This window comes from Rhinatrema bivittatum, chromosome 6 (genome assembly GCF_901001135.1).
Source record: "Rhinatrema bivittatum chromosome 6, aRhiBiv1.1, whole genome shotgun sequence".
NCBI lineage: Eukaryota > Metazoa > Chordata > Amphibia > Gymnophiona > Rhinatrematidae > Rhinatrema > Rhinatrema bivittatum.
Genome location: NC_042620.1, coordinates 262,136,197 through 262,150,034, shown reverse-complemented (window position 1 = coordinate 262,150,034; position 13,838 = coordinate 262,136,197). Strand labels below are relative to the sequence as shown.

General features: G+C 46.8%; 1 protein-coding gene and 1 long non-coding RNA gene across 2 annotated transcripts in view; one reads left to right on the top strand and one right to left on the bottom strand.

Annotated features, from left to right (window-relative positions):
• Nucleotides 1-6,093, bottom strand: part of LOC115094208 — a 52,830-nt gene extending 46,737 nt beyond the window's left edge. Inside the window, exons 1-2 of the long non-coding RNA XR_003857508.1 lie at nt 5,879-6,093; nt 5,218-5,288 (exon numbers count right to left, since the gene is read on the bottom strand). This is a non-coding gene — a long non-coding RNA (uncharacterized LOC115094208). The remainder of the gene's footprint in view (nt 1-5,217; nt 5,289-5,878) is intronic.
• A 131-nt stretch (nt 6,094-6,224) lies between these two features.
• LOC115094205 (mitogen-activated protein kinase 1-like) overlaps nt 6,225-13,838 on the top strand; it is a 40,826-nt gene continuing 33,212 nt past the window's right edge. Inside the window, exon 1 of the mRNA XM_029607011.1 lies at nt 6,225-6,453. Coding sequence (XP_029462871.1) covers nt 6,287-6,453 — 167 coding nt within the window. The 5' untranslated portion in view covers nt 6,225-6,286. The remainder of the gene's footprint in view (nt 6,454-13,838) is intronic.

Below are 13,838 nucleotides of genomic sequence, written 5' to 3'. Positions count from 1 at the left end.
GGCTTTACGCACGTCGTCGGGCCTTTTTAAAACAGGCCCGGTGCAAGTAACCCGCCCTGCGCGCATAAGGCTTTTAAAATCTGGCCCTATGTGTCATTTTAGTCTGTGATGGTTTATTCTTGTCCTTCATTTTTGGCTTATTTCATTGATGCAGCAACCCCTCTTTGCATTTTTTTACATTAGATCATCTATGCTGCATTCACAGAGAACCATGATTATGACTTCTCTATTGAATGTCTTCCCCTTGTGCACAGCTGTAGGGTCATGTGATAGGTGCTGGCATAACTTGCCTCATGGTATCTTGCAGGGTTTCATGCCATTGTCTTTTATTTGGGTTTCGGTTTGAAGCTCATTTCTCATTAGTTTTTGTTGCAGATTAGATGATTGCTGGAGGATCTAGAACGAGGAGCAGGGAATATTTCTTACGATAATTCATCATCCAATAGTAATGGTTGTAGGTCTTTTACGATTTTTCTTAGGTTTCTGGCTCCAGGTTGTATGTTACCACGAGTGTTACCTGCTCTATGATTCTCCTCTCTTTATATTATAGTAGGTTTCCCTGGGTGTTGGAATGATTTTAAGGTGATAGTCCTTTTGTTTGAAAAATTAAGTTAGAACTTTGAGGTATTTATCCATGTCCTTTGAGTCGGAACAGGTTGGCCATCTATAACATTTTTATATGTGAAAATTGGAAACTGGAGCTGTAAAAGTAGTTGCATCTATCAGTTGTTTTACGGTAAACAGATGTTTATAAGTGTCCACTGTGGACAGAGACTGTAATATCTAAAAAGTTAATGCTTTCTATGGAATAGTCCATTTTGAGTTTGATTGTGTGATGCAATGCATTGAAGGAGCTGTAAAAATGCCTAAGGTTTACTTCTACCTTACTCCAAAGTGTGAAATTATCAATGTACCAGTAATATCTGAAAGGTCGAAGGTGGATCTACTCAAGAATGTCTTTTCCGATTTTGTTATAAAAAGAGTGGCATACCGCTGTGCTATTCTGGTGCCTACAGCAGTTCCCATCGTCTGTAAATAGTTGTCATTATTGAAGTTGAAGTAATATGGGTCAGGATAAATATTTAGCAACAATTTCTGGTGTGTATCAGTGGTCCAGGGTTAGGTGTCTTTTAACCTAGTAGCATAGCAAAAAATGGCAGAAAAAGATCTCCCCTATCCATTCTGTTCACGTATCCAGTCCACACATCTAAGGATACATCTCAGCTGCCTGCCACAGTGTGCGACCACCTGCAATATTTTTCCATATCCAGAGAAGTCTAATTTGCCTTCTTCCCTTTTGTACACCATCATCTTCATTAGAAAAACATACAAGATCCCTATTTATCCAGCACTTACCTTTCCCATAACATAATAAATGACATCATCCAGTCTACTCAGTTAAGACTCATCCAGTTGGGTTGCATATGGGCATTTATATGTGCATTTAACCAAACCCCAAATTTCTCGGCCCTGATGTCTTTTACCTGACCTCTCGACCCCTCTTGTCTCTCTCTTTCTCCTGCCCCCACTCCCTCTCTTCCCCTCTCTCCACACCCAACATGCTCAGCAGCAGTTTCCCCATTTCACAAACCTCAGCCCTGCTGCATAGTTCTCTCTATCTAGCTCCCCAGTGGGTGCTGTCTCCTACTGGTGGCTCCTTTGCAGGCTGAGATGACTTTGCAGGTGGCGCCCTGGCAGTCTCCCAGCCTCCAATGCTTCTGCAGGGCCAAGAGGCTCTTCCTGATGGCAGCAGTGGTGCGGAACAGCTCCACTTCCTGCACACATCCCCTGAATTCTTCTGAAGGCGCTGCATCCCGGGCCTACACAGCTGATCTGGCTGTATTAGTAACAAGCAGGCCGATTCAGTAAAGTCCGCGGGAGAGCGGGCGTTGCGATACAGTATTTAAATGAGGCCCGGCGGTAGAAACGGGCAAAAGGAGTGGCGGCTGTCAGCGGGTTTGACAGCCAACACTCAATTTTGCCGGCGTCGGTAGGCGCTAATTTCTGAAAATAAAATGTGCGGCTCGGCTGCACATTTTACTTTCTGAATCGCGCGCGAATACCTAATAGGGCCATCAACATGCATTTGCATGTTGAGGGCGCTATTAGGTTTGGCGGGTTGGCCGCGCGTTTTCCGCCCCTTACTGAATAAGGGGTAAGGGAAAACGCGCGTCCAATGGCAGGTTAACAGTGACGACAGATAAAGACCAAAATTGTCTACCCAGTCTGCCTAGCAAGGTGTTTAAAGTTGTGACTGCCTCGCTGTGCAATTAACCCATGCCTTTTGCTTAGGGTTGTAATTGCTCTCCATGAAGATTATCAACATGCAGAAATGTTACCACAGGTTACCTCAGTTCTTCATTTCCTTCCTCTAGCCCCTATGGGTACTCTGTGTTTATCTCATGCCCTTTTAAATTCCATTACCGTTCTTGTCCTCACCTTTTTCTGAGAGGGTATTCCAGGCATCAACCATCCTTTCTGTGAAAAAATATTTCCTGACATTGTTCCTGTCTACCCCTTTTGCGGCTTCATAGCATGACCCCTAGTCCTGCAGGTTCCTTTCCATTGGAAAAGATGTGATTCTCGTGCATTATTAATATCTTTCTGGTATTTAAAAAATCCTTATCATATATTTCCTGTCTCTCCTCTCTTCTAGGGAATACATATTTAGGTCCTCAAGTCTTGTAACACTTTGGTTGCCTTTCTCTGGGCCACCTCTATCCTATCTCTATCTTTTTTGAAATATAGCCTCCAGAACTGAATGCAGTACTTCAGGTGCATCACCTTCTCCTTTTTCCTGCAGGTTATGTATCTCTCTATGCAACCCAGCATCATTCTGTCTTCAGCCACCATCTTGTCAAACTCTTTGGCTACCTTTAGATCATCGGACACTCATTACAAGGTCTCTCGCCCGGTCTGTGCACATCAGTCTCTTTGCCCCCATCATATACAGTTCCTTTCGATTTCTGCATCCCAAATGCAGGTCTCTGCATTTCCTGGCAATGACTCTTAGCTGCCAAACCTGCAATCACTCTGTAAGTTTTCTTAGATCTCTTCTCATTCTCACTGCTCCACCAGGGGTGTCCACTCTCTTGCAGAGATATTAGTGACATCCAAATAAAACCAAACTTTTCATTCTAACCCCTCCGCGATATCGCTCACCATGACATTGAACAAAACTGGTCCCGGAACTGATTCCCGAGACAGTCCACTAATTACTTTTGCCTCAGAATTAATTATTTACTCTTACCCAATGATGGCTGTCGGTCAACCAGTTTCTAACCCTTTCCCCCCCCGCCTTGGGATCTAGAATGGCTGCTGCCAGAACTGAAAAGAATGCTGGAAGCCAGTGGTAGAGAAGGGGACATTAGCACCTCCTTGGGAATGGTGCCAAATGCAGCTATACAGGTTGCACACCACAAAAGCCAGCCCCACCCTTTAATAAAGATTATGGGGCGGATTTTAAGGGCCCTGCTCGCCTAAATCCGCCCGGATTTGGGCGGATTTAGGCGAGCAGGGCCCTTAAAATCCGCCCCATAAAATAGGCTCACCGGCCCTGCGCGCCGGTGAGCCTATTTTACATAGGCCTACCGGCGCGCGCAGAGCCCCGGGACTCGCGTAAGTCCCGGGGTTTTCGGAGGGGGGCGTATCGGGGGCGGGACCGAGCGCAGCGGCGTTTTCGGGGCGTGTCGGGAGCGTTCTGGGGGCGGGCCGGGGGCGTGGCTACGGCCCAGGGCAGTCCGGGGGCGTGGCCGCGCCCTCCAGACCCGCCCCCAGGTTGCGTCCCAGCGCGCTAGCGGCCCGCTGGCGTGCGGGGATTTACTTCTCCCTCCGGGAGGCGTAAATCCCCCGACAAAGGTAAGTGAGGGGTTTAGACAGGGCCGGGCGGGTGGGTAAGGGAGGGGAAGGTGAGGGGAGGGCAAAGGAAAGTTCCCTTCGAGGCCACTCCGATTTCGGAGCGGCCTCTGAGGGAATGGAGGTAGGCTACGCGGCTCGGCGCACGCCGGCTATACGGAATCGATAGCCTTGCGCGCGCCGATCTCGGATTTTAGCGGATACGCGCGGTTACGCGCATATCTACTAAAATCCAGCGTACTTTTGTTGGCGCCTGGAGCACCAACAAAAGTATGCCTATTCGCGGTATTTGAAAATCTACCCCTATGTTAAGATCAGCACATGGATGTGGGTTTTTAATGTGCTATAATAATTAAGCCACAGAATCCTCCTAGTGAACATTTTTAAATCCATTTACTCATTTCTCTAAAAAAAAAATGCATGTGGGATTTTTTTTTTCCTCAGATTATGGGCCTTGTGACTTGGTGCATCCCTAGCCTAAGTTTTGCCTCAAAACAAACTGCCTTTCTCTCTCTTTCCTAAGGCCATAGTTAAGCCAGGCCAGGAGCTCTCCCACAGGCCGATGCAGTCCTATGTGTCTTAAAGAACTTTGTGCTGAATTTCAGCACATAGTTTTAACGCACGTGTTAAAAAAATGTTTAACTCCCACTGCAGCACGCTAATGTTATCCTAATGCATTAGGAGTTAAAAAGTGCACAGACTAGTTAAAATGTGCATTTGGCACAAGCCAAATGCCCGTTTTTACTCTGCGGAAGGGAGGAGTGAACAGGGAATAAAGGAACTTTGCTGAGAATAACAAAAAATAAATAAATAGATGGATAAATCATGCTTATCTGGCTGTGCTTACCTCTGCTACCCTAATTCCATCTCCTATGCCACCAACACTTATCCGGCTAAGTAGCAGGAAAGACATTTTGTTATTTTATATGCCTGCATAGCAACGCTGGAAACTTAGCTTTATCTCTGTTCCAGGAGTTAAGTTTCCAGCACTAAGAAAATCCAGGTTAGGTCAGCGCACCTCGCTGCCTCGGGGAGTACTACTTAATGCCCTCATTTGCACAGGATTTCCATTTGAGGGTGCTAAACAGTACTCACATTTTTAATACAAATTATTTGAGTGTAAAACTCCTTATTGCATCGGCAGTAAGGTTTACACTCACAAAATGTGCTTTTGAATGAGAGTTAAACTGTGTGTTCAGCTGAATGCACTTTAATACATGGGCATCACAAACTGTAGCACCCTCTGCTCTTCCACTATAGAAACCTATTTACATACATTTCTGCAAATTCACGTCTGTCCCGGTGACCTCAATCATGCTATACTAGTACAGTGTCCGCCCAAACAGCTCTACCAGTACTTACTATTCCTCCACCTGAGCTCTATGACCAGAGAGCACAATGCATCCAGAAGACAGGAAACGTTGTCAGCTTAGCTGTAAATAAGTTAAAAAAAGAAAAGTATGCATGCCATATAACTTTAAAAAACAGTTCACAGAATATGCCAGATACCCGGGTAGCTACAGAACTATAAAATCACTGGAAATGGAGCACAGTACTGCAGTCATCAGTGTTGGACGTTTTTCACAAGCAGAGTTATGGGCTGAATTTTGGGGGTCGTCGTCCCCCCAGCAAAAGGTAAGTGTGTTCTGTCTGTCAAATGCAAACTGTTGGTATTTATAGAAGGTAGAGAAAAAATACAGCAACCTCGCAGTCGAGGGGAGGAGATAGACTTGTAGAAACGTGCTGGCTTCAAATTTGAGCAGAAAGATCTTGAAAAAATAGAACTACAATACTGTGTTTTTCTTCTCTATAGTAATACCTATCACAGATAGCAGCAGACTTATTTTAGCAAATTTAGGGACCTTATTTACAAAGCACTTTTCCCATAGACACAAAATAAAAGAAAACGTTTAGTAAACAGAGCCCCTTACTTTGCAATTAAGATGATAGCATTCTGTTTACCGTTCTGCTATTTCTTTCAATCCACGCAGAGATATTTTAGTATTTGTAAAGTGTTTCAAACCTGTGCTTAGCTGCTGCAAAAGTGACCAATCCAAGGCAAGCAGGGAGGGCATTACTATACTGACGGCCATCAGGCTAATACTGATAAAGTATGGAGACAGTAGCTATGGCTGAAGAGTAGGACAAAAAGAGGAAGGGGTTTTTGTTGTTGTTTTACTATAATAACAGCCCCTATGCCCGGGGAGAAGAAACGACGTAAAGCGGGGAGAATAGGGAGGCCAGAAGAGCCTCGAAGCTGACGTCACGGCGAAACGGCTCTATTTCCCCGCCCTTTCTAGCCTGCTGTGCGTGGCTGGCGTCACTGGGTAAAGCGTGTACCCCCCGGCCACTCTCGGGAGGTTGTTAGGGGCGGGGCGCCGTGCGCTGCGTGGTTGCTAGGGGCCGGGGAGAGGCTGAGGCGTAGACGGCGATGGCGGCGGCAGCGGAGAGAGCGCAAGCTGCAGCGGCGGCGGCGGCTCCGGCCGTGGCCGGACACCCGAAGCCCGGCATCGAGTCGGTGAAGGGGCAGCTGTTCGACGTGGGGCCGCGCTACACTGAGCTGCAGTACATCGGGGAGGGCGCCTACGGCATGGTGTGGTGAGTGTGCAGTTCCCGGCCCCGCCCTGCTCTTCCACCCCTCCAGCTCTTCCTGCCGCCGCCGTCTCGCTTCCAGCTTCCTCCAGGCCAAGCTTGTCCCACCTGCAGCCTCCTCCTCCCCGCCCATCCCCTCGCCACTGCAGCCCGCGGCCTCCTGCCCAGGCCAGGCGCAGCCCGCCCAACCTCATCCCTCCCGCAACCTCCTAGGCCAGCGTCGGCCGGCCAGCATGCCAGTCTCATGCCAACTGCACGCTTTCGCCCCCTGCGTTTTAAGTGTTTTCCCCTGCCAGGCTCACGCTAACTGTAGCCTTGTCCTATGCCAGCCTCTTATTAACTGTCGTTTTACCTAGTGGCAATTGTTGCTTCGTCCCAGGTTAATCTTATGCTTGTTAGCTTTTTTTCCCCCCACATATTGCTTTCATGGTAACTAGCCTCATCCCAAACCAACCTGCTTCCGAATCCCCATTAACAGTAACCTTACCCTATGCTAACCTTATGCCTTGTACGTACGTCTTAATCCAGTGCCAGTTCTCATCCAAAAGCAACATTTTATGCCAGCTACAGTTCTGTCTCGTGCCAGTTGTGCCTAATCCCTTATCTGTTCCATGCTTGCTTAAAGTTGCAGCCTCATTTTGTGCCGGTCTTGCACTACCTGTGCTTCCTAACTGCAGCCTTCAACTGCAACGTTACCTCATATCAGCTGATGTCATGGCCGTAGCATCCTCTGTGCAGTCTCATCCCTTGGCAAACTCATGCTACTTCTCTTCTCCATGCCAGCTGGAGCATTGTCTAGTGACAGCTGCTAACTTATCCCATGATAACCACCTCCTACCTTCAACATCCCAGACCAAACTATTCCTACCTGTAACCTTACTATATGCTGACTACTTCCCAGTGCAGCTTTACCTGATGCTAGCCTTATGCCAATTTCAGCTTGACACTAGGTCAACCTGGCAACCTCAAACTATGTGCAGTCTCTTCTCAAGCCAGCTTTGCACTAGCTGAGTCTTATAAATGCAGCCTGATCTCATACTAACTGAACACACAGTAGAATAGTATAAATGGGCACACTGGATGGATCATATAGTCCATGTCTGCTGCCATTCTCTCTGCTTTTATGTTAAATCTTGCTAGCATATCACTTACAACCTTATCTCATGCTGGGGTGGAGGTGACATCCTGTTATTTCCTACCCCCAACACACCTCCCTGTATAATACAGGAAGGGAACCCATGATTCTGAATGTGCAGTCCTGTACTATGCTGTGTCTTAGATGTTGGCAGGCCATTATAAACCTCCCTATTTCATGCTCGTTGCATAGTTACTGCAGTCCTATCACATGCTAGATTAATACTATTGACATGTTTTATTGCATGCTGCTTTCATATTGCAGCCTTTTCATGTTTATATAATTACCAATCTTATCCCTTTATTATTTTTCTTTAGCATTTATATGGTGAAGCACTTTATAACAAATTACATACAGGTATAGTGTACAGACTAAGAGCCTGATTAAGTCTTATTTTTCCATTCTGTATCTATTGGGAAATAAAATGTATTGAATCAGGCCCTGAGTGGCTATGGGAGATGGTGATATGCCCAGGGGTCATAGCAAGTGTCACTAGCAGAAGCAGGATTTGAGCCCATGTCTCTTGATTTCCAGTTCATTATGCTGACCACTAGGCCTGTGGTCCAACTATATTAACCAAAATTTTACACTTACCAGATTTACTAGTATATTTAGAGAGAAAAATACATAGCATTTTTTTTTTGTAACTAAGATAGTACCACAAATCACCTTAAAGGCAATGATATGCTTTTCATGCCTCTAGGGGCCACCAAAGTAATGTGAAAGAAATGGGAAGAGACCCATGTTGGTTGTGGTACCTACTTGCTTCTAAGGTATAATGGCACAAACAGTAAATTCTTCTTGTAGATTTTTTTTTCTCCTCTACCTGCTTTGCCTTTTCACTACAACTCCCCCTTCCTTTCCCTCTATAACTTCTCTTACTTCAGGTATGCCTGTACTTGTCTTGTTCCCTCCTCTACACCAATCTCCAACTTTTTACCCCTATAGCGGTGCCATGGAGTCATACGTGGGAACACAAAGTTTGACTCCAAATTTTCAGGTCTCCAAAAGCATGCCTAGGATCTCTGCACCGTGGTAACTAATGCACAGGTTTCCTACAAGAAAAAGAAAGCAAGGGGGAAAGGCAGAGACAGCAAAAGGTAATGGGGAAGAGCAAAATGGGGAAATAACAGAGGCATAGGGAGATATGGCAAACGATCAGGTGAGAGCATCATTCAGTGCAGGAGGTGCCACAGCCCTTTGTTACTGGTAGGAGTAAAAGCCGGGGCTTTATACAAAGTAGAGAGAGAGAGGAGCACAAGCAGACCAAAAGGAGGCAAGAGAAGCTGGAGAGGGGAAGAGGGGACAAATTTACCAATGAGGAAGCAGAACTCTTTTCCATTGTGTTTTGATACTTGTGACTGTGCCAGAAATTGCCATATAGACAACTTTTTGGCTGGTTGGGGCTATGAAGGTGGGTCTCTTCCTGTTACTTTCTACTTACATTGTTATATATAATTTGAAACTTTGGATCAGGTCAGGTCCTGCCTTAGAATAAAGTTTTTTGTTTTTAAGACTTTTCCTGTGTTAGTATTAATGTGCAGTTTGAGCTTCCTCCCTTTATTTGATTTATATGCTGCTTTTTGGCACTTCAGAGTGGATTAAATTCAGGTACTGTAGGTGTTTCCCTGTCCCCAGTGGGTTTACAATCTGTTTGTACCTGAGGTGCAAAGTATGGGGGGGTAACATGACTTATCACAAGGAATGGCAGTATGATTTGAACCTTGGTTTCCTTGGTTCACAGCCTGCAGCTCTAACCACTAGGCTGCTACTGCTGTAAATGTTAGTCAAAATGTATATACTTTAACCATCTTCTACATCAGATAAGCTGAAAATTTGCATTCTAATAATTGTGTTCAAGACAGGAAAAGTCTAAAAACAAACTTTTAATTTCAAGGGGGCACTGAGTCCTCAAAACTTAATTGTTTTGAATCATAATGGATGAAATTTGTTTTTTCCTAATGGGTAGACAGATGGACTCGGGACAAGTGGATTATGCTCCCCTGCCAGCAGATGGAGACAGAGCAAGCTGACATCATAGTATATATACTCCTGTAGTGACAGCAGCCTGCCAGTATTCTGTCTCTAGCAGATGGTGGACGTGCATCTCCCTATGGGGATTGCTTAGGGTTTTTTTGGAAGGAAAAATTTGAATTCTGGAAAAGAGAGCCCCACTCTCCTGCAGTGATACCAAAAGGTCCCTCCCTCAGTTGAGAATTCCTGAGGTGTTTTCTGTGGTCTCTGAGGTGTGCCTTGATCCGGTAGCTGGGTTTCCCAGTGTGAGGAGGCCGAGTGTGACGGTGACGGCAGATACTCTATCCCCATCCCCCACCACCGGAGACCATTTTTGTAGTCAGCCGGTAAGCACTGAACTCAGGTAAGGTTTAAAAAAAAAAAGTTTTACCTTCGGAGACAAGAGACAGAGGGGTTTAAGGACTTCCTCTGGTCTCCTTGCTCGGCATGCCGTCCCAACATTCATTCCCACGCCCATTGGGGTTGGGGAACTGGGCAGCCCTGGTGGGCTAGGCCCTGCAGGTAGGCTGCCGTAGAATTTTCGCCCACTCCTGTGCGTGCCTTGCTGCCCCTCTACAGGTAGTTGGTGTACGCAGTGCATCAGGTCTGCCCACATGTGCGCTCAGTTTTGGGCGCGCCTTTTGCGTGCACAAATTTTGAACCATTTCAAACGTTTTAGCCGGGCACACACATTTTACGGGTGCCTTGCTACGCTTAATTTTTGTGTGCATACATTTTTTAGCACGAGCTGTTTAGATGCACATTTACCGCCATGATGGTGCCGGTAAACAAGAAGCCTAAGCACCTTTCTCTCTTATCAGAGGTGGGTCGACGACATATCGGACTAGTGGGTCATGGAGGTGATACGAGATGGATATGGGTTGGAATTTCGCAATCTTCCTCAGGATGTGTTCATGGTGTCTCCTTGCCACTCCCCTGCCTGAAGCCAGCAGTGGAGTTTACATTTCAAAGGCTCCTCAGGCTTAGGGCTATGGTTCTGTTGCCCACATCTCAAGAAAGTATAGGGCCATATTCCATTTATTTTGTTGTGCCGTGCCCAAGAAGGAGTGTTCCTTTGGTCTCGTTCTGGATCTCAGGAGGTTCAACTGTCATTTGAAGGTTACTCATTTTCACATGGAACCTTAAACTCTGTGATAAAGGCAGTGCAGTTGGGGACATTTTTGACCTTCCTGGATCTGTCCAAGGCCTACCTTCATATTCCCATCCATTTGGAACATTGTTTTCTGCGTTTTGTGGTGCTGGGGGTGCCATTATCAATTTTGGGTGCTGCACTTTGGTTTAGCCTCCGCCTCCAGGATGTTTTCCAAGATTATGATAGTAGTGGCGGCCTTGAGAGGTGAAGGGATCCTGGGGCACCCATACTTGGACTGGCTGATTCATGCCAAGTCTCAGAAAGAGAGCCGCCTGGTGATGCACAAGGTTGTCTCCTTGTTGCAGGAGCTTGGTTGGGTGGTGAACCTGGCCAAGAGCAGTCTTCAGCTGTCCCAGTCATTGGCGTATCTGGGGGTTTGGTTCAATACGAGACAGGACAGAGATTTTCTGCCAGAAGTTTGAATTCAGAAATTGATGTCTCAGGTGCATCAGTTGGTGAACACTATGCGCCCGACGGTGTTATCCTATCTACAGGTGCTCAGCTTGATGGCGGCAACCCTGGACATGGTGGTGAGAGTGCATATGCATCCTCTTCATTGCTCACTACTGTCTCGTTGGAACCCGCAGTCATTTGACAATTCAGTTCAGCTCTGCTTGCCGATGGAAATCTGCTCTCGCCTCTAGTGATGGTTGCGGGAAAGCTCATCTGAGAGAGTGTTTTCTTATCCTCCTGTGCTGGTTGGTACTTAAGACAGATGTGAGTCTCCAGGGTTGGGGAGCTTACTGTCATGAGCTGACGGCCCAAGGACGTTGCAATGCCAAGGTGTCCCGCTGGAACATCAATCGCTTGGAAGCCTGGGCGGTCTGGTTGACAGACTGCAGGACCAAATGCTCCATGTGAAGTCTGACAATGCAATGACTGTGGCCTACACCAGTGATTCTCAACCTTTTTTCTACTGGGACATGCATGACACACCGAACACTTGACCATCATGGGCTAAATGTAAACATATACTCTGCATCCACAGGAACTCGCCCCCCCCCCCCCCCCCCCCCCGACAGTGGATGCAGAGGAGATTTCCCCATACAGCTTGCCATATAAAAAAGATATCCTGGGGCTGGTGCTATCTTAGTAACAGAAACACAAACTCCCTTACTATCAAGTGCATCATAAATATAGAAAAACTGAAGGAAAAAAAACCCACTTTGCACATGTGTAGCAAACCTGCTATACCATAGCAATACTAACTCCAAGAACTCAGACAGCAGTATCCCTACCTTTGAGAAGGCAACAGTGTACTAACAGTGCATGTGCTATTGAGAATGAGAAAATGCAATAAATAAGACTGATACAAATCCCTACATACTAGTAAAATACCTCACCTCTGTCACACATACAGATCCGACCTTCACCAAATACAGAATAAAAGACCACAAATTACAAATGTGGGGATAAAAACTTGAATGGAAACATCAAAAAGCCACTCTGCATACAGTGCAAAACTGGAGAACCAGAAACAAATTTCCTCCTACACCAAGCAAAGTACAAAGAGAAGAAATGAACATTCCCAAAACTGACACGTCTCTTGCTCCCCATCACTCCCCCTCCATGCCTGCATCATTCTTTACTTCTCCCAATTACTCCCTTTCAATCTGCTCATACTCACATCCTTGCCCAGTATTCCCCCAGTCCTCTTTCCTGTGCTCCCTCTCTCCCCTGCTTAACTTTTCCTACCTCCTTCATCCCATCCTCCTCCCTGCCCAGCTATCCCGACCCTTGTTTCCCGCTCCTTCCTGCTCAGCAGCCCCCACACTCCCTCTCCCTTCCACCTCTATCTGCTCAGAATCCCCAACTTCCTTTCCCCCACCCTCCACAGGGTGAAGAGATTATCAGCAGCATTACTCCAGACTCAGAAAGGGAAGATAGTTTGTGTCCCATTGGGCCCAGAACAGCAGGAGTTGACAATGTCTCGCTCTGACCTGGATGAGAGGGAAAACGGCTTTCCATGGGGCCAGAAAGAGAAGGAAGTGAGAGTAGCCTTCTGTCAGGCCCAATATAAGAGAAGTCAACCAACTCCCACCTGGACTGATAAGGAGACAGCAGCCTCCTGCTGGCCATGCAACTCACCTCTCAGGACCTCCCGATACACCAGTGTGTCCCAACACACCTGTTGAGAAACACTGGCTTACATCAGTCGTCAGGGAGGAACCAAGAGCCAGCAAGTTTTGCAGGAAATAGATCAACTTATGGAATGGGCAGAAGGAAATCTATGGATGATCTCGGCCTCTCACATTGCAGGAAAAGACAATGTAAGAGCAGACTTTCTCAGCAGGGAGAGTCTGGACCCAGGAGAATGGGTGGTGTCAGCCGAGGCATTTCAGCTGATTGTGGATCACTGGGGCCTTCCGTTCCTAGACCTGCTGGCAACTTCTCGCAATGCGAAGGTTCCTCAATCCTTCAGTCGCAGGAGAGATCCGTGCTCCTTGGGCATAGATGCTCTTGTACAGGTCTGGTCGGAAGACAGGTTGCTTTATGCCTTTCCTCCGTGGCCCTTGCTGGGCAGGATAATTTGCAAGATCAAAGGCCACAGGGAGCTGGTACTCCTGGTGGTGCCAGACTGTCCCAAGTGTCTGTGGTATGCAGATCAGCGAAGACTCCTGGTGGAGACCCCTTCATCTTCCGCTGCACATGGATCTGTTGTAGCAGGGACTGATTCTTCACGAGGATCGAGCTCTGTTCTGTCTTGCAGTTTGGCCTTTGAGAAGGCTTGCCTGTGGAAGTGTGGATATTTTTCTGCAGTGATTGCCACCTTACTCCGTGCTTGAATATTTTCCTCTTCCTTAGCCTATGTGCAGGTGTGGAGAGTGTTTGAGGCCTGGTGTGAGGAGCATGGTGTTCTTCCTCATTCAGTTAAGATCCTGCTCATTCTGGACTTTTTTGCAAGATGGGTTGAAGAAAGGATTGGCCCTTAATTCCTTGAAAGTGCATGTTGCAGCTCTTGCCTATTTCAGAAGTCCAGTGAATGGTGGGTTTCTTGTCTCATCCTGATGTGGCACATTTTTTTGAAGGGAGTGAAGCATCTTAGGCCTCCCTTGAGTTTGCCAGTTCCATTGTGGAGTCTTAATTTGG